Source organism: Haemaphysalis longicornis, unplaced genomic scaffold (genome assembly GCF_048455015.1).
Source record: "Haemaphysalis longicornis isolate Haplotype H1 unplaced genomic scaffold, Haemaphysalis longicornis Haplotype H1 scaffold_10, whole genome shotgun sequence".
Classification (NCBI taxonomy): Eukaryota; Metazoa; Arthropoda; class Arachnida; order Ixodida; family Ixodidae; genus Haemaphysalis; species Haemaphysalis longicornis.
This window is the reverse complement of record NW_027526204.1, coordinates 139,678,154-139,698,241: the sequence shown is the minus strand read 5'-3', so window position 1 is coordinate 139,698,241 and position 20,088 is coordinate 139,678,154. Positions and strand designations below refer to the sequence as shown.

The window sequence follows — 20,088 nt, the reverse complement described above, 5'->3', positions numbered from 1 at the left end:
TGATGTGCCTAATTTATTCTTCTGACGACTAAAATTTAAAAAAAAACTTTGTTCAGGGGCGTTGCCCGTATCACATTTTCTAGACTTCAATCAGAAAAATAATGGCGTTCGTGTCAGCTCGATTTGGTGTCTCCTCAACGCTAAAACGCGTTAAATTCTGTGAGTACACTGATTCTGCTTGAAGGTTCTCTCCTAGCTGTAGGCTTGAAAGTGTAGTTTTGCGGCGTCTTAGTAGTTTGTGTTGTCAGAGTTGAATTATTGGGCTTAGTCAGATTTCGTCGAATGGCCGTGATGCACAGATTGTTTCCTGGTTCTCCCTGTGTTTTTTGTTGTTTTGGTTGGAGCTTATCCAACCGGTGTGTTTTTTGCAGTGCGTATTAATGCGGCGCGTTGTTTTTGTGTTCGGTTTTGAGTTCGGTATTGTTGCACGGTCATAGTAACTTCGTGTAGATCTTCGCGGTGACCCCCTATTTGTCCTGTTCCTGTGTGTTTACTCATTTTGAACGTTGAGATGAAAAAACGCCATTTTATTGCTAAAACGTCAAATGGCGAGTTAAGTACGGTTTAATGAATGGGTAATTTTTTTTTTTTGAAGACTGGAGTTTGGGAGTTAAAGAAACGAAGAAATGCCTTGACCAGCCTTAGCGTGGACACTACCCTTTTCCTTGCTGGCCACACTTCGACCTGTACCTCGTAGCCTGCTAACGTATTTCGAGCTCCAGGGCACTGATAGGGAGGGAAATGATAGGCGTCCGCACTATCTACATCCGGATCCCAGAGTTAATCACCCTACGGACCACTGCCGGCAGTGATAGTGCACGCGTCCTTTGAATACGATTCTCCTATTTGGTACGTGCACTTTCAACCTTCGTTCGCTACCGTCGCTCGCGTCTCATATCGCAACGGTGTTTTCTTTCCTGCTGCGCTGTCCCTTGAAGCTCGTTACGCGAATACTGGCTTATCTCTTTTTAGTCTCCGTGCTTATCACGGATGTCGTAGTAACAAAATTGCAGGGTTGATCAGTTTTATTTTGTCTTAATTAATTGGTAGGGGCAAAAGACCGTGAACGAAGATAATAGAGTGCGTGCATTCAGATGGACGCACGCACGTGTTGCACACGCGGTGTGTAAGCCCCCTTCCCGACCATAACTAACTAGCAGGTATCGTCCGACTTCCCCTACTCCTTAGGCTTACGGCGTGAAATTAATCAAGCCTCCATACTCACAAACTAGGAGTGGAACTGTGGTCTTGTGAATGTGTCGTGCTCCTCAAGGCTTGCTACACGCGGGTACAACTTGAGAACTCCAGCGGAAGTAGCCTCTGCATTTTATCACTGCAGCCAGCTGTTCTTTCGCATGGCACAAAGTGTGCATTACTGGGGGAATTTTGAGCATGGCCCGGCCCGAGTCATTTTCGTGATTTTTCCTGGCTTAGTCTGCTTATAAATTACTGCAGCAATGACAAAACGAACGATACAAGGAAAAGCAGACAATGACTGGCATTAAACGCAATCCGCCATTTCAGCAGAGGGATACACTACATGAGCTATTGCCGTTGTGAACTTGTTCCTGGGGGTAGTGGTATCATCGCGATGTAAGGCTAGGAGGAAAATTCGAGTTCGTGGTTTCAGCAGGCTATGCCTGGGCAATCAGGCATGTCGAAGTAGAAGGCTGAAGATTAATTTAGGCAATTGGGGAACTATACCGCACTGTTAAGTGCCGTTCACACAGGTGGTTTCCATAAAACAGAGAACCTCCGTAAGTGAGGCAACAGAGGGGAATCTGAAAGGGAAAAAACTTCACTATAATACAGAACAAAGCAATGGAAGCATTGAAACATGGTGCTGACCTTCAACCAAAGGTATATTGCTAACATGCCACTATATATGAGAAAAAAGGGGGAAGGTACTATAGAAAAAATGCACGAACATTTTTAGTGAAGTGTATATGAGCGTGATGCAGAGGTCGTTAGACTGGATTGCAGTGTGATGCTGATACCACGTAGCTAACCTTCTTTTCAAGCAGATCGACAGATATAAGGCTCTTGAATAGCTGCCCTTTTTTATGAATGACAAATTCCCTGGGAATTTGGTGGGCATGTTGATATCCAAAACAATGGTAGGGTCACAAGGCATGCTTTCACTAGTGCGAGAATAATTTTGTACAAAAGCGTGGGGGTGGGGGTCAGTGTTCAGGAAGAGAGTGGGGCAAGAGGAGATAACTCTCCAAACATATCTACAGCCTGCCTCAAGGGGGCATTCAGAAAGCTTGAATGGGAAAAGTCAGGGATACAAGTGAATGGAGAATACTTGAGCCACTTGGGATTGGCCGGCAAGATTGTTTTGTTCAGTGAATCAGGAGAACTTCAACAAATGCTTAGAGAGCTGCACCTGGAAAGCGCTGTAATAGGAATAAAAATGAACAGACATGCCAAAAGAGTCACCTTCAGCATAGGTAATAAAATACTTGAGGAAGTGCATGAATGAGACTATCATGGGAAAGTTGTCAGTGTTTGTCCCAGTTACGAAAAGGAAGTCCAGTGTATAATTAATACGGGACCCATTCAACCAGGGTGCTCAAACAGTAGGCTTCCTTTCACTGAAAAGAGAGGCGTACAGTCGGTGCATACTGTCAGCTGTGACATACAAGGCAGAAACTTGGCACGTTAGTGATCGTCTTGAATAAAGGAAGGAAGGCGTCACAGCTCCGATTAAGAGGAAGAAGTGAACCTGGGCTTGGCATGTAAAGAGGAAAAGTGAAAGCTGGCTGACTGTCAGGATGACATAGTGGCCACCGAGAGATGGAACCAAAAGTAGGGGAGACTATTGACCCACTGGAAGGATGAAATGAGAAAATCTGTAGGCAAAGAATGAAGTAGGGCATCGCAAGACAGGAACAGCTGGAAGAACATGGGAGAGGCCTTTGTCATGCGGGGACACAAAAAGGGCTAATGATGGTGATGTTCAGTGTACCTAATATCATGCAGTTTAGATTAGCTTTGACATGGAATTACTTCTTAGAAGAATATCATGCAGTTTAGATTAGCTTCGACATGGAATTACTTCTTAGAAGAATATCATGCAGTTTAGATTAGCTTCGACATGGAATTACTTCTTGGAAGACTGAAGACTGAACAGGAAAGCAAGGAAAAATAGCTACGGAACAAGAAATTGGCCGCATATCTGCTCCTTTTGTTGCAAATGACGACGAAAGACTATCATTTGTCAAGTAAATGTCTCCCTTTGCCTTCCTGCTCACCTATCAGGCTGTTCCGCTCCCGCCGCACTCCTCGCAAGGTACGCGCGCCAGAGGTTTGCACAAGTCGGTGTAAACTTACCGCGTTCCACTGGTGCAGGGCGGGTGCTCAATGCCAGCGCCGCCGCATGGCGCAAACGCGCGTGAATCGAGGCGCTCTACTTCAACATTTATAGAAACACGTTGCTTTACTCCATGTGCGTTCCATGCGGAACGTGAAAATTATCTAGTGGAACCTTTTGCAACTGCTTCTGTTTGATTTCTTAAAATTCTGCTAGAAGCTATAGTGGCGCGAGCAACAGCAGGCGACGGAATGAATTTTTTATGCAGTGGATGCAGTATTTCATTTGCACAAGCAAGCATCCATAAATTTGTTGTAAAGGAACACTGCAAATATCACTTATGGGTTGATTTTTTGTCTCATATTTGCGGATTATTTTGTTCTTGTTCAACAATGTTGACAAAAGTTTGAATATTGCCACCAAACTTGGGCGATCAGATTTGGCTGTGGGTATATAAACCTACTGTGCAGCTTCCGTTTCACTTTGGCCGGTTAGCTGAATCAAGTTGCAGACAGACAGACCAAAATTTTCGTGCTCGGGTAGCCGAAGAAAGACTACCGTTTTTAAAACAAGGCCACACAACCCTTGTATACAATGTTTGAGTACATATGAGTAAACTTGTGGCATCACTGTGGGTGTACAACGCTTCAAGGAGCGGCTATTGGCTCCCCTGCTTGCTACATGCTGATGGGAAGCAAGACTTTTGTTCCAATGCTATCCATGCAGAGCTGTCGCTTAGCAGTTGTGGGATGGCTGTCGGACGTGTTCAGCCCTGAACAGTAGCACGCAGCAGCTGCCTTGTCAGCTCACCTGCATTGCCTTTGACATGGCTAGCTGGCAAAGGAACTGCAGCTCTAAACAGGCGTCTGGGATATATTTACATGTAACGAGGTTATATCGGTTATGTCGTTGCATTAAAAGCGGTTTCAGTGATTGATTGTAGGGTTTAACGTGCCGACGCAACGCAGGCGATGAGGCGTGCCGTAGTGGAGGGTTCCGGATTAATTTTGACCACGTGGGTATCTGTAACATGCGCCGAAATCTCATTCACGTAGGCGTTTTTCTTTTCGCCTCCTTCAGAAAAGTGGCCGCTGCGGCCAGGAATCGAACCCGCAACCTCGTGCTCAGCAGCACAACGCCTTAGCCACTGAGCCACAGCGGCAAGTAAAAGCGGTTTCAGAGGAGGCCAGCAAAAATATGCGGGAATAGGGAAGTTGACTGCAATTAGTAACTTGTTTGGGGCTGTTGCAACAGCATCGTTGCACTACAAATTAGCAGTATTGTTAACAGAGATATTGAGATGCGGGAGACCACATGGCCACTTTTTTTGGGAAAGGGAAGAAGAGAAAAGGAGGAGGTGGTGATCAGTCAGTCATGATTAAGGGGGCAGACTGGTCTTACAGCTATTTTTTTTATTTACCAACCAACTTTAATGGAGCTGCACTGCGTTATAGAGTTTTTTGTGCTGATTTCGAATATGCCATTTGATTTTTTGTAAGTTGGTTATATATTGAGTTAATTAATGATGAATTGCCATTTTGGGTCACATATTTTGGGTCACAGTTACTAAATAACCACTCCATACAGAATGGCAATTACCACGTGGCTAGGCAGACAAATGACTAAAGAATACAACATAGGAAGAACTTTTTTGATTCAGCTATTTTTGGTCGTTTTACAACACAGGGAGAAATTTCCAATTTCACATCATAGTGATGTAATATGGACAGGAGTGACATGTTATAGGCTGGCACTAACATTCAAGTGATACTATCAAAGGGAACTAAAGGCACTACTACAATCTACCAGTCATGGTTCTTGGCAGCAGTTTAGGCCGGCAGCCGCCAATCGCACAGACAAGATTCTGTGATGTCATAGAAAAATCGCCAGGAAGTTTCTACGATGTTGGAAGTTGCTGGGACACTGTTGAACATGTTTTCATTATTGTCGATTATTTGTTTGAAGTTTGCGATAAAATTGGTATTATTGTCATCGGGACAAAATGGCCTTTTTGCTGAACTGAACTTGCGTTTTGTATTCAGGGCCCCGAGTTCAAATAGCACAGGTTACATCACTCAGAATTTCAGACTAGTTTAGTGCTTACAAGTTTTTGTACATACACATTTTTCAGGATATTCAGTACCAAAATTGACATGTCACACATTAGCATTTTCTGTCATGTTTCAGTCTGTGTGCAAAGAGAATTTCTGGGAAAAGGGGAATTCTTTTGTTCTTGTTATAGACGTGCAGAGGCGGCAGTGCTGCCACATGACAGAGGGATTGCTTTCAATTGCCACTCCCCTTTGGCAGAAACTTCTGTGGGCAGCTGTGCCTGATAGACCCTGTCCAAATGCAATTACATGTGACTTTTTCTTCTCTGGCAGGTTCGCCGGCACCTGTGTCCAGTGCCATCACAACCAGTCACTATGCTACGACACCTGGTAAGGCCTAGCTGGGGAAGTTTTCCATTATTCTATTTGTTGTATGTAAACAGCCTGGATCGGTCCCTTTGTTGTCTTTTCTTATTTCATTAGTTAGAATTCGAGTGGATGAGAGGCTTAGCGCCTATCCACTGAATTTGTTCCGAGGAAGGCCTGCCTATATATCACAGGCATCCACTAAAGAAAAGATAAGAAAAAAAGGAAAACCAGAAAAAAAGGAAAAAAATGATCTAGAAGAGCACATCCCAAAGCAGATAATGAAGGCTCGCTTACACATATTAAGTGTTTGAATGTTTTTTGGTACTTTTGCTTTTGCATATCACTGTAGAACCTCATCAATCTAAAGTGATAGATCAGAAAAAAAAAAGCATCCAAATTAACTGTTTTAAATTATTCTCAAAGACAGTACATCGTGTATTAAATTACGGGACCATGTTAATTCAATGACTTTGTCAGTGTGAAGTGTGGATCAGAAAAAGAAGGATCCAAATTAACTGCTTCAAATTATGCTCAAAGACGGTGTTTTGTGTATTAAATTACGGGACCGTGTTAATTCTACGATTTATTGCAAGATTTCTTTGCGTAGAGTTCATATGCAATTTGAATGAAATTTTTATCTATTTAATGTACCGGAAAAATTCTTGGTTTGTACACATACCACGTGCGAGTGTTCCGCTCAGTTCAGATGACCAGTAATGAGAGCTTCACCTACTGTTCCTGTACATGGGAACTTTTCCTGGAGATATGTCCAGCATGACCCAAGATGAGACAAACCATTCTGTTGAGGCAGGATGCCATTCTACAACCACCTGTGATTTTGGTGACAGGGGTCAGCTTTGCAACCTCTTTCCACACATTAGATATGTTCAGTGTCTGCCTTGCTGTTACAATGTGCGTTGAGCTTCGTGAATTCTCCCTGCTTGCATTCCAACAACTCCTGTGCAGCAGCGAAGAAATCGAGTCCCGGCCAAAGGAACATTGTCCTGGTGGACGGGGTGCGAACGCCTTTCCTGGTCTCCGGCACCAAGTACAACAACCTGATGGGCTACGAATTGCAGAAGTCGGCCTTTCTGTAAGAACCGCATCGTGTGACCTTCTTCATGCAGAGCGGGGGTGACGTTCTCTGTAGATGATGTTTGTCCTTTTTATCAAATGTGTTATGGAAGCTGACCTTGTGTTTGGTCTCGTTCAGAGCCAGCCCACACTAATACTTGACAGTAGCAGTTTTATTGGCATGATCTTGGCAGAGTTGTTTTACCTAATGCATCGGGCATCAACTTTTATGGTTTTGCATTCAATGTGCAATAACGAAACGTGGTATTGCAAGGAGTGCCTTCCTGCTACAACTTAAGGCAGCATGTTAGTGGTCCCATAGAATCGCTGTTGTACACGGTTGTTAACACTTTCGTGACCACGCCTATTCCCATTGGTAGGATGTTATCAATGAATACCAGTTCAAATTTCGGCGCTCTCCGAGCACTTCTGAACAGCTATCGTCATCCAAAAGGTAAAGGAGGAAGTATTTCATCACTTTCACTTTCTAGTTTCTTTTCTACACCGCAAGGGGGATTTTTAAATGACCTTTGCGGCAGTGAGGCGAGCTCACGTAATTTAGATTACAGCATCATTGGCGCTCGCCAATGCTTCACGCGGACGGTGAATTTCGGCGGATTTCAATGAACCTGAGCTAAAATCTTTCGATGATACCAGCAGCACAGACTCGGAAGATGACTTCAATTCGTGAGACTTTAGTACGGACAGCGATATTGCGTCAAAGTGCCCCGGAACATCAACAGGTATCCGCTGTCGAGTTTCGCTTACTCCTCCGGCCGATTTATCGCGGGCGCGCGTCAATGTAAACAGATCCTCCCTGTTCCAAAGGTTACATCTCTTATCTGCGGGGTGCCAGCCTCGTTTGGGCGAGGCCTAGAGTCAAGTTCTCTCGTTCAAAAATGGCCCGGAGGTGACCTTGGCATAGCGCTCCTGGGTAGCACGTGGCGGTTCGTCAAAGCTGTCGATTTCGTTGGCAGCGTCCAGAAGTTCTGGAGCTATCACGGAGCATGCATTTCGATCAGTTCACTTTCAGACTTAAGCTAGTTGAACAGCTGCTGGGCTGTGATGAGCAGCATCTCGCGGGTCCCACCGTCCCTCCAGTTGTGCCCCCTAGAACTGCACCTCAGGGTCCCCAGCACTAACCACAAAAAATTGAAAAATACCGGAACTGCAAACTATGCTATGAAGAAAAGAAGGTTGAGCAGAAAACAAATGTTGGCTGCCAAACATGCACAGAACTTCGTACTTGCACGGCTCATATTTGCAGTATTATTCTATAAAGGCCTTATGTTGAAATTGTATATTTAATTTTTTATGTGTACCCTGTGCAAGGTAAAGTAGAATTGCTGTTTTCATCGGTTTTGTTCTCTTTTTGTTACTATTTCTTGTTTTGATGATTTTTTGATAAAATTCGTAATAAATTTGTTGTTTGAAACTATTACTGTTGGAAAGACCTATCCTTCCTCTATCACTTCATACCTTACACTTTAGCATCAGTCATTTTCTGTGGCAGGAAAAAAAAATTTCCTGGACTACAAAAGAACAACCAATTTTTTCCCGGTCACGAAAGTGTTAAACGAACCCTAAGAGTTGAATAATGTGTTGTTTTAACCGAAACATGGTTCATTTCATAGCTCTCATCTTTTGTTCAGCAACAGCCAACAACGCTTTGTTTCTGAGGAATGAGTCATTAAACTTTTATGAAGTTTACGCAGCACTGTCTCTTTGTTGTAAAAACATAATTTTCAAGCAGTTTCTCTTCTTTTAAAATTGGAACTGCTTTGGCTCGTTATTAACTTTCAGCTGTGGTAGAGACATGTGGTCTGCAAGATTCAACTGGCTAGTTAACCCAGTTCGTTGTGCTTTGCGGACAATTTTGCATGAGCCACAGGGTAGGTGTGCTTGCTGCCAGTATTTGATGTCACATTGTCTCGCCTAGTGACCTCGTCTCTTCCTCTTTTGGGATGCAGGAGTTTGCTGAGAAAGACTGGGATACCAAAAGGTGAGTACTACTGCCCTTACCTTGTTTGCTGGGATTGTTGGCTTTCCGCTAGCAAGTGTTGTTCCAATGCACAATTTTCTTAAAGCTGCTTTCTTGTTTCTTCTCCCCGTTCTTTAGAATCGATCGAGTACATCGTGGCGGGGAGTGTCATTGCCGAGCCTATGACATGCAATGTTGCCCGGGAGGCAAGTTCAATTTTTTGTTTTTCTTTTTCTTTATAAGTGTGTGGAGAGATTGAATCATCTTCCTATTGCATTTGCCTTCTGCCTGTGCCTTTAGTGCTGCAGGTTATCGTGTAGACAGTTTGCATCGTTATTTGAAACATTGGTATTGTGAGGCTGTTTGCAGATGCTTGCTCACTCAGACTTTTTGGTCCCATATGACGTTTGCTGTCCAGTAGGAGACTGGAAGTGGTCTAGGCTAATTACAGCAGCCATCAGAGGCCATTTATGTCGCAGTATTCAACAGGCGCAACCCTTGTTCCAGGCGGCCCTGTGTGCTGGGTTCTCGGACCATACCCCCTGCCACACCGTCACGATGGCGTGCATTTCTTCGAACCAGGCCATCACTTCAGGTGGGGCCTGCATGCATTCCCGTGTGTAGCCAATCAGTGGCAGAGCTTTGTCTCTACTGTGCGTACCAACATTATGTGGTGATATTGTAGTAGCCATTGTGAAAGCTTGGTCAAAGGCAAAAACTGCATCCCTGCTTTAGCCTGGCTAGCAGAGCCACCCGTACTAATTTGGACATGTGCATTTGCCGTGGGTGTGACATTATTAATTTCCCTGAGAGCTTGGGTTTGGACTAGTTGGTAATCCGTCATTGTATTTCCAGTGCACGAAAAACGAACACAGGGAGATAAGATGGAGATAAGTGCCTACTCCTATCGTGTCGGCACTTTTTTGTCCTTTTCGTGTGCTGGAAAGGAATTGTTTTTCCTACTTTCTTTCAGGTATGCAAAGCCTCATGATTGATTGAAGGCGAATGCAAGCAGCTTTTGCCGTTGAACAGTCACAGAAATAGCAAGGTCACTAAAACAGGCATTGTGTCTGGCTTATAAACGTATGATACACAGCACAATACGATGCAAAAGAGGTTCACGTGATTTTGTATTGGCCCCATCCACATTATTGGAATTCCACTATGTTGTTTGCTACGGCTGCTTCTTTGGTCGGCAGGATGTGGGAATGCATGTTAATTCGTTGGCTCATGGGCAGAATGATGTGTTGACGACAAAGTGAGCCCATGGGGACAATGTAGTTTATTGCTCATTAGGCTAAGGGATATAGTCAGTGGGTCACCGATCCATGCACGAGTGAAAATGAAGGGTGCGCACAGGGCTCGCTACCTTCCTCTGTTGAGGCCAGGAGCGAGCTGGCAGCCAGGCTGTGGGTGTCTCCTCCCGTCAAAGTGGGAGTCGCCCCTGGGCTGCATGTGCAACAGCAATGGCGTGAACACACTGTTCACGGATGGGAGTTATCCAGGACTGTGGGACCAAAAGCGGTGGTTCTGGCGGTAGTATACAACTCCCACATCACCGGGCCCGGTGGAGCGTTCCGGGTTTCGGTTTTAGTTCTCCTTGCACAGCTTTGATACATTCTTTTTTTATTTTGAAACTTGAAATTTAATCACTCAAAGTGCCATGCAGGCTCTGGCGCTCATTAGTGTCTAGTTAGGTAGGTACTCCTTGCTTGGCTTGTAGTAGCTGGTGCTCGCTCTTTGGGCAAGGAGCTTCGAAAAGGAAGGATACTTCACAAGTGCTGTGGTGTTTTTGGAGGGGTTGCTACGAAGGAGTGGGATATGTTCTGTTTTGTTCTTTTTGCTTATCCAACTAAGGAAGTTTAGGCTAGAAAGTGCCACGCTGTTTTACATACCAGAATTCCAGACGTGCATTGGATGCAAAGGTTTTAATAGGGATTTACTGTGAAGTTCCGAAAGAACGCCCATCCGAAGTACAGAGATATCAAGTGAAAAATACGGGGCGGGCGATCTTTTGGGTCAGGTGCGATAAACTAGAAAAGATGGCTGCATCGCCAACCAAAACTGCGAGATATCAAGGAAAATTACCAGATGGGGGAACTTTTGGCTCAAGTGCGGAAAGGACAAATAAGTGACTACATCAACACATGAATACATGAATTGCGTTTATTTTCTTCACTCATCGGCACTAAAGCCATCGATTTTAGGGGGTGGGCGTTCGCTTGGAACTTTATGGTAGATACTCGCACATCGCCTACCCTAAATTTCCTCGAATTGCAGGCAGTGCCAGGGTTGGTGCTCACTTGCTCTTCTCCTCCTGCCTGTTTACAACCGTGCAATTCATTTGCTCATTCTCAGTTGAGCAAGCCCCCCGAGTCTCCAACTTGGTGTTCCCCCTAGCAAGTGTGCCCGCATTTTCCCGTGCAGTGATGGGCCTGATCGCGAGCGGGGCCATTGACGTGGGCATAGCGGGGGGCGTGGAGTTCCTGTCGGACGTGCCCATCCGTCTCAGCCGCAAGCTGCGCAAGCTCCTCCTCTCGGCCAACAAGGCCAAGACTCCGATGCAGAAGCTCGCACTCTTCGCCAAGTTCCGGCCCAGCATGCTCATCCCCGAGGTGAGGGGGGGGCTCCTCCTCTGCACCCTCAAAAGGAAAGGGGTGGACACTTATGGCGTGGTGACTTCAGCGTTGACTTGCGCAGTTTGACAGAAAGGGGCCACAATCATCCCAGTATAATGGAAAGAGATTGCTTCTTTGACACCACTCAGCGAAGTAAGAGCGCAAACATGCTGACCGGTTGATCATTCTAATGGTTGGTGTAAGAAGCTAGCAGTTGAACATGACACTCAGGCTCCACCCTCGGACGACAAAGAACTCTGTGTAGGTGCGCAGCCTGCGCAAGGTCTGTCATGGCCACCATGTGCCACATCTCTCACCATTGACCATGGAGCGCTTCATCTGTTCTGCCACCACGTACGATATCCTTGGTTGTGAGTGTCAAAGTGTCTTAGGTAAAGGCCGCTAAGACACTTCGCAGGTCAAATGTTGCTTGTGGTCTTGATGTGGCGGCTTTTGTCTGAGTGCGTGTTTTGTTTTGTTTATTTATTTATTTATTTATTTATTTATTTACTTATTTATTTCGAGGTTCAGAACTGAAGTACTTAAAAAACAGGAACTAGCTGGTAACTACCTACTGTCAAAACAACACAATAAACTTGCTCTGATCCGAACAACTTCTGCTGTGAGCTTTGTCGTTATGGCCTTGCTGTTGTGTGGCCATACCGACAGCGTGGCCATATGTTTCTTCTGCATTGCATTTGTGCACAGTCATTGGTATAAGGGAATGGAGCATTCCCCTTCACCATGGCAAGTGCGAACGCCAGATTCCCCCTTCACACTGTGCCAGTCCTTTCAAGCAGTGGCAAAAGTGGGGCGTGGTTGTGACGGTGCCACCGTGTCCTGACAAACCCTGCCTCGGCTCCCCCTCCCCTGTGGTGCAGCTTCCGTCGGTGTCGGAGTTCACCTCCAAGGAGGTGATGGGCCACTCGGGTGACCGGCTGGCGGCCGCGTTCGGGGTCACCCGGCGGGAGCAGGACGAGTACGCCTTGCGCTCGCACACCCTGGCCGACAAGGCGGCCAAGCAGGGGCTCCTCTCGGACATCGCGCCCATCTCCGTGCCCGGTACGCTGGGGAGACTGGAGGCCTCCCCCTGCTCAGCTCTGCATGTTCTCAGCCCAGAGGAGCTGGCCTCACCCTTTCTTTGTCAGTGCTATATGTGTTAGGCTTAATGCGATAGCATTTGTTGTCGTTGAGCACTACTCACGTCTGCTACAGTGGGGATAATGAAAGGAAGAGGCTGGCATCCGTACTCCCATCACACTCCTTTGTCGCCTGTTTTGTCTCGTGCCGTTTGAGCCAGCACCAGTGAAATGCTAAGGGGAAAGGTGACGGGGGTGCCGGGCTGGAGGCAGCGAATGGATGTGCCCTGGCAGGCATTAGTGACCTCGGTGCTTTTGCAGGGGAGCCGATGCCGGTGGCTGCGGACAACGGAATCCGGGTGTCCACCCTGGACCAGATGGCCAAGCTGAAGCCGGCCTTCATCAAGCCGCACGGGACCATTACGGCAGCCAACGCGTCATTCCTAGTGAGTGCAAGGACTCCGCTGCCGTGCCACGTGGCATGTTTTGGTGGTAAAGCCAAGGCATTGAAGGCAGGGCATCCGGAGTCACATTGCCAGCAAGCACTCCCACACCTGCCTTTGTTGCATGCTCACATTGTCTGTCCTTTTTCTTCTCCCCGTCGTAATGCTCTGAGGCAATTGTGCATTAGAAAAGACAAAAATGACTGCGTGGCTCTCTGGCTGCACTAGAAAAAAAAAGTTAAAGCACTGTCACTCTGAGTTCACACAACAGGCCTCATAGGCAGCAATCATTGTTTGGGAAGTAGTGTGCAAGGTTCGTGTCGGTTGTGCGTCATTTTTTATTCCACACAGAACAAATGACTGTATTTCACAGTAGGTAAATACAATCTCCGTCAGCAGTTGGGGTGAAGGTGATGATTGCTGGTTTCAATAGCCAAGAACGCATGAGTTGTTCGTGCCAGTGACTTTGGCATCAGCTCCCATGGAACTCACTACTACTTTGTAAAGTGCTGTAGATATATTTTCTCCTGCGCCTTCTTCCCGTAAAAATATCAAGCTATCACAGCTGCTGCAAGTTTCTTTGGGTAGTTCATCAGGTGTGTCATCTTATGTCCGACTCTGCACATGTAGCATCGTCATTTAGAATTTCAAACTCCTCAAAACAATGCAGTTTTAGTGTGTGTGTGTGTGTGTTTGTGCTGAAAAAGAAAAGGATATCAGTCTGCCTTTGCTCTTCCTCCTCCTTCCAGACAGACGGTGCCTCTGCGGCCCTGATCATGTCCGAAGAGAAGGCCCTGGCCATGGGCTTCAAGCCCAAGGCGTACCTCCGCAGTTTTGCCTACGTCGCCCAGGACCCCAAGGACCAGCTGCTGCTGGGGTGAGGGGCCAGTTAACACTGCCGTTTTTTTTTTAAAGTGGCAAATGATGCTAGTTGGGCAGGCAAGCTTGCAGACACAAGGGATAGTCTTGTCAGGCGGAAAGTACCTACTTCACGTGGACTGGCAAACCAAGCATTGCATCGGAAAAAATTTTACTTGGCTAGACTCGCTAGCTAAGCATACCATATTTTCACGCATATAACCCACCCCTGCATATAATCCACACCCCAACTTTCAGCCTGCTGGAAAAGCAAAAAAAAAATGCACATGTATTGCTCACACATTTGATACAGGAATGGCTGCACAAAAGCCACTGCTCAAGCAACACATCACATACTACGTAGACCAAAACAGCGTATATTTAGTGAGTAGAATACACTGACTGCAAGGCGAAAGTCGCAATTCACTAATGAAATTCAGTTGTTTGCTCATCCTTGTTTTTTCTTCCTTGTCCTTGTATGTTTTGCACAATCGCTGCCATGGAAGGCTTAGTCACTGTTACTGCATAAGAGCTTCACAGCACAACGTGCATTGCCGTAAAGCTGCACTGAAGGAAAAACCCGCATATTAATCCACATTTCTACTTTACCACTGAAATCTTCGCATTTTTTGTGTGTGTTATATGTGCAAAAATGCGGTATATCTTACGTGTGGCTGCTTATGAGCTTCTTGAGCAGTGGACTTTAAAACTGTTGGTGTCAAGTGCAGGAACATGCTTGCACACTAAAGGCCGGCCTCCATGCAGAGAAAATGTAGGCGAAAAGGCGGCGAACGTCGTCCGGCTGCGGCCGCTCCGCCGCCGGCGTCGAAAATACGGCTGTTCGCTGGCGATCTACGCGAGCTAGATGTCGAACGCGCAGCAAACTGCATTTTGAGGCCGCAGCCAATCACAGCCTTGTACTTCCTTGTACTTCCTGTCCTGTCTTCCATCGGCGGCGTTCCCCGCATCACATTGCATGGAGGTTGGGGTGGACGAAAACTGAGCGGCGCGTCAAACCGCAGCGTCCGCCGCGCCAAGTTCGCCGAGAAACTTCGCTGCATGGAGGTCGGCCTTAATGCCGTGTGTTTACTGTGACAGAGTACGTGCTAGTTAACAAATACTAATAGTTTCTTGTGGAGCGAAGAGAAGGTTCGTGAGTAATATAGAAAGTTTTTCATTGTGAGTCAGAGCCTTGAGATTGTCTTATTAAAGTTCCCCTGCAACACTCTTTCAACATTAGAAATGAACCTGCACATTAGAAATGAACCTGCACATTCAACATTAGAAATGAACCTGCATAAAAAAGTACAGGGACCAACGAACTCGTGAGATTAGCGAGGCGCACAGAATTCAGAAGCTCGGTGATACGTGCGTGAGTGCCCCATCATTGGCCTTACTATCAAAAGAAATAAGTTATCTATCTGAACCCCTCGCCTAGTAATCTTCAAGCTTGTGTGTGTTTGTGTCGCCCCCCCCCCCCCCCCCTTTTCTTCGATGCCTTTATAGCCGTGCGCGGAAATAAAGCATTTGGTTGTTAGTCAGCGCTTCGTCCGTTTGTCCTTCCTTGTCCCGTTCTTCGCGCTGTTTTTTCGCTCATCAAAAAAATGTACCAACCAGCCCAAATTTCCACCTTGTTGAAGAACCTGCACAATTTTAGATTACACTGCCAGAAACATCCAATCAAGAATCACACATTTATGTGTGGCTGGGAACTCACAAATTGCAATGAGAGATGTGAAAAACTGAACGCGCTCTCCTTCACTTGTTTCCTATTGACCGCATTTAAGTGGTTGAACTGTGTCACTCGGGCCCTGGCTGGTAGTTTTTAAGAAACACTACGTACGTAACCAAAATAACGTACATCAGTTGATAGTGCGAAGGGGATTTTTCATCTTGTGTATCTCCAGTGACACTGTACAGACTTTAAAAATTCTTGTGGGATGAAATTTGTGGGGCTTCAACCACCGAGGGCAATCTGAATGATCAGGGAAAAGGGGTTCAAAGTTTCCTTAAAATAGAGCCTCTGCCCAACGTAGTACAGTGTTCGATTTGACAGAAATTAAAAACATCTGCAACCTTGAGCTTCAAGGACATTTGTCAGCCTTTGTTTGCCAGTTGATTGTACCGTTAGCAGATGTTGGCGACACGAGTCCATGGGTGATCCTAATCTCTTGTCTAATGTATAAATCGAATACACGCTCTGTCAACTTGCCTTTCATTTCTTTTCTTTCTTGCATACCTGTATTTCAGCCCAACCTATGCCACCCCAGCAGCACTTGCAAAGCAAGGGCTCACGTTGTCGGACATTGATGTCTTTGAGTTTCACGAAGCCTTTGCTGTAAGTCAAAACGCCTCATTATTTTGACTGTGTCAGTAACTCTCTTTCACAGTGATTTGCGTGTTTGTGAACATTTCTGTGTGTTTCTGTTTTTGCTGCCTCTAGGGCCAGATCCTTGCCAACCTGAAGGCCATGGACTCTGACTTCTTTGCCAAGACGTACATGGGAAGGACCACAAAGGTGTGTGGTTAGTCTCATGCACACTTTGTTATGTGCCACACAAGCCCTTTTCGTTGCCTTTCCCAGAACCGGTCGGCACAAAGGCGGGGTTAAGCACACATGGGGGGCTGTTTGAGGAAGTGCATGGATGGTGATATAGTAGAAACAGGCCACTAACTTGTCCCAGCCAAGAAAGGGGGCTTGCGTATTTTGTGCTTTCTAATCTGCATCTCTGTTCGTGTGCTTCGTGCTGTGCTGCACAAAACCTTATGGCGGCTTTCCCCCACAATGTCAAAGCAAAGCACACTAAAAGCAGTAAGCAATGGAAAAGGCACAATGGCCGGGCCGGAACACTTCTCCAATGATTAGGATTGCAAAAAAAAAAAAAAAAACTACATAAATTTGCCAACTTCCTTTGCTCTCATTTTTTTATATGACCTCACTAAGTCAGTCTGTTCAGTGAAAATCTAGCATGACCGGAGAATATTTGTGTGGTTTTTGTTTTGAAATAAGGTTCCCCTGCCCTTATCAGGGAAGCAGAGATGATGTTGAGATGATTTGGCAGCCTCGTGGTAGGCATCTGGTCAGTCTTGAGTTGTGGAGGGGGATGTTGGGGGAGCAGGGCATGTGTACCCTCACACACTCCTTATATTGCGCGACAACCAGTTTCCCAAAATTTCCTTTTATTGCTTTCTACTCGCACCCTGACAATCTTTGGTGGGCACGTTATCTGCGTTGGGGGCTGCTACTTGTGCCTTGATTAGTGTTGCTCTCTTACATTCTCGTCACAGCGTTGTCAGTGATCCCTGCTCTCTCGCCACCCCCTTGGTGACTGTTCTGTAGTACTGGTAGTAAGTGCCACCCACCCCCACCGCCACCCAGGTGGGTGCCCCTCCGATGGACAAGTTCAACCTGTGGGGCGGGTCGCTGTCCCTGGGCCACCCATTTGCAGCCACCGGCGTTCGGCTAGTCACCACGGTGGCCAACCGCCTCATCCACGAGAACAAGCAGTGGGGCCTTACTGCGGCGTGCGCAGCCGGTGGACACGTACGTATTGGGCCAGTGTTTCTAGTGCTCAATGGATGAAGACGTCCTAATAGCTGATTCTCATTTTTTTTAAACCCAGGATGCGTCACTTATACCTTCTTCTGTGCTTTTTGTAAATGTAAAATGCCTTAGTCAAACTGGTTCCCTAGCTGATCGTCTTCTGTCTAAAATAAATAACAAGCAGTGTAGCACCAAAAAATAAAGGCAGGTGCTTCTTTCGACTATCTCATTTGAAATTCAAACGAATTTATGTACGTGGTATTCTTTTAGGTGCGAAGGTGGGTGGGGTGGAAAGACTGCACATGGTTACGGAATAAAATACGCGTTTCCATGAAGGGTTATCGATTGCTGGCCTGTGCATAATTTGTTACTGCTCGTTCTTTATTTCCTTGGGTCACAGTTCTGCCTTATATTCCGACAAAATTCTGCCACTTGCTAAAAGTTGCGACGTCATACATTTGAAGGTATGCTCGGTATTGTGCGTCATCGTAGATATTCAAACACTCTGCCAACCTGGTCACTATTTGTAATGACTAAGCATGTTTAAACAGCACTTTTTTGCTTTCAACGCAAGCACAGTGTGTGAAAAGACTGTGAAAAGAGTGAATATTTTTGTATTGGTGCAGGTATTTTTCATCTGGAGCACAAAAATTGAAATCTACAATTTATGAGCTGTGGTTCAGTAAGTGGTCCAAAAGGGGGGAGAATAAAAGCTTTTGTCTGCTATGAAATAAATGTACAGAAGTAAACTTAATGAGTGCAGGCAACATTTTTGTAATTTGTAGACTAACTAGCTTAATTGATATATGTGCATGTGTTCTGGCAAACTGGAACTGTCAATGTCTATACTTTCATGCAAGTTCTAGGAAAGCATTGCTGCGTATGGCACGAAAAAGAAGCCACAAATGTGCCCCCAAATCAACATTGGTCTCATGGTGTTGGGTTAGCTTGCTAACGAGATTAAGTTTAACATAAGTCTTGTACAATTTGGTTTAATGAAGCACTAAACTGATTCTTATAGACGGTTCCAACTGACATGGAGGTGAGCGGTTAATTTCAACAGAGAATGGACTGTGAGAATTCAGTGCAAGGCTTTATGTCTGTTTGGAGATTAGTGCATTCTAAAGTGTTCTTTGTCTTTGCTTGCAGGGTCATGCCATGATTATTGAGAGGTACCCAAGCAAATGAGGCTCAAGAACGTGTGACGGGCGACTTTTCTATGGGATTTCCAACGTATTATAGTGCGCGTTCTGCAACTTGTGAATAAACTTGTACATAACGTGGCCAGCTCACACTGGCACTGTTTGTTAGTTTGCCAAGCTATGGTGACTGGCTACCAAGAAGCAGAACATGAATCCTGCTGCCACCTTATGGAGTCGCAAGAGTCTTGACTAGTGTAGGACCATCACCGCACTTGTCGAGTGCCTTCTCACTAGAAATGTAGAGCAGTAAACTCCTACGTGATTTAAAAAATATATATAGTTAAGGGAAGACCCTGCCAGGTTGTCCAAGCTATTGCTGCTATCTTTCAACTTGCGCACTTGAAATGTCCGCACAGTGTATTTTGGCATCCCGAGAACAAATGTGCAATCAGTTTTTGGTAATGCGTAAGTTTAGGACTGGAATAGTATGTTATCTCGCACCATTCTGCCAAAATGTCTTATTAGCTCTGCAATAAGTACTGGATCAATTTATGTATACATTTATGTTCCACAAGGATCAGAGAATGCAGCGACGTCTTATAACAGCCACAATGTTGGCTTTCTGGGTGCAAGAAATATGGGCGTATGAAATTGTGTTGTAAAGCACTAATATTTTGGTCAAATAAAATAGGCTATTTTATACTGATACCTACAAGTGTACATTTTCATACTTTTATTGATGTGAAAGCATTAAATGCCTACTATGCAAAAATCCGGCATCCAGCATGACCAAACGATGCTTCAAAAACTGGAAAATGGTGCAAATCTCTTAAATATAAAAATATCTTTTGGGGTTTGGATCGAGTCATAAGCAAGTTGCCAAGGGCTAGTTTTTCGAATTAAGAAGCTAGGTTGTATTTCATCTTAATGGCCCCTTCATGAAACTTTGTGTCAACAGGTAATGTTTCAGGCCTATCTGACTGTTTGCATTGAATAAGGCTGTGTTAATTAAGCATTTCATGACTTTGGCCAGTAATGCCGTCGCTATGATACCTGTCAAGAAGGCCCTTTTAGGGGTCATATAAGTGTGCCTTTCTTGTCTGAATGGTACTGGCGGGGTGACGTGGACCATGTTGCCTCAGCCATGATGCAAAGCTTATAAAGGTATACCTAGTCGCTTTTATTGGCTTCTGAAGGCTTTGTAATACAGCACTTGCACTTTATTTATTTATTATTTTTTTTTTTTATTTACAAGATACTGCAGGCATGAAGCCCAAGCAGGAGTGGTACAGGCAATAAACAGGAAAAAAAGAATATGAAAAGGCGTCAAGCCTAACATCACATACATACAACAACCAATTAAGCGGGATTACACGACTTTCATTTTGCGAAAAAAAGGGGGGGGGGGGGGAGAGAAACATGGCACTGAAGTAAAGCAATGCAACAACACAATGAAACAGTGGATAAGACAACAGCAAATCATTTTCACGTCCCCAGGAAGACATGCGCGTCGATAGTATCTGTCGAAAGAAGGGCGGCAAGCGGTAGCGTGTTCCACTCACTGATCGTGCGTGGAAAAAACGAAAATTTGAAAAGATTAGTTTTGGCGAAAT

At 45.5% G+C, this 20,088-nt stretch overlaps 1 protein-coding gene across 2 annotated transcripts; it reads left to right on the top strand.

Annotated features, from left to right (window-relative positions):
* Positions 1–19: 19 nt before the first annotated feature.
* On the top strand, positions 20–18,625 carry Mtpbeta (mitochondrial trifunctional protein beta subunit). Of its 2 annotated transcripts, none has more exons than XM_077690993.1 (14): positions 20–159; positions 5,701–5,757; positions 6,706–6,829; positions 8,781–8,812; positions 8,930–8,997; positions 9,299–9,386; positions 11,219–11,406; positions 12,291–12,471; positions 12,810–12,934; positions 13,681–13,808; positions 16,040–16,127; positions 16,233–16,307; positions 17,169–17,333; positions 18,483–18,625. In XM_077690993.1, the coding sequence occupies exons 1-14, from the start codon at positions 102–104 to the stop codon at positions 18,519–18,521; spliced, it is 1,416 nt and encodes a 471-aa protein (XP_077547119.1). In that variant the 5' UTR covers positions 20–101; the 3' UTR covers positions 18,522–18,625. The 2 variants fall into 2 exon arrangements, with proteins under 2 accessions (XP_077547119.1, XP_077547118.1); XM_077690992.1 differs by having other exon boundaries at positions 6,703–6,829.
* The last annotated feature ends 1,463 nt before the right edge of the window (positions 18,626–20,088 follow it).

Coding starts and splice junctions, on each gene's coding strand:
- Mtpbeta (XM_077690992.1), top strand. CDS start 102: ATGGCGTTCGTGTCAGCTCGATTTGGTGTCTCCTCAACGCTAAAACGC. Junction 5,758..6,702: donor TCACTATGCTACGACACCTG/GTAAGGCCTAGC, acceptor ACTCCTGTGCAG/CAGCGAAGAAATCGAGTCCC. Junction 8,998..9,298: donor CATGCAATGTTGCCCGGGAG/GCAAGTTCAATT, acceptor CCCTTGTTCCAG/GCGGCCCTGTGTGCTGGGTT.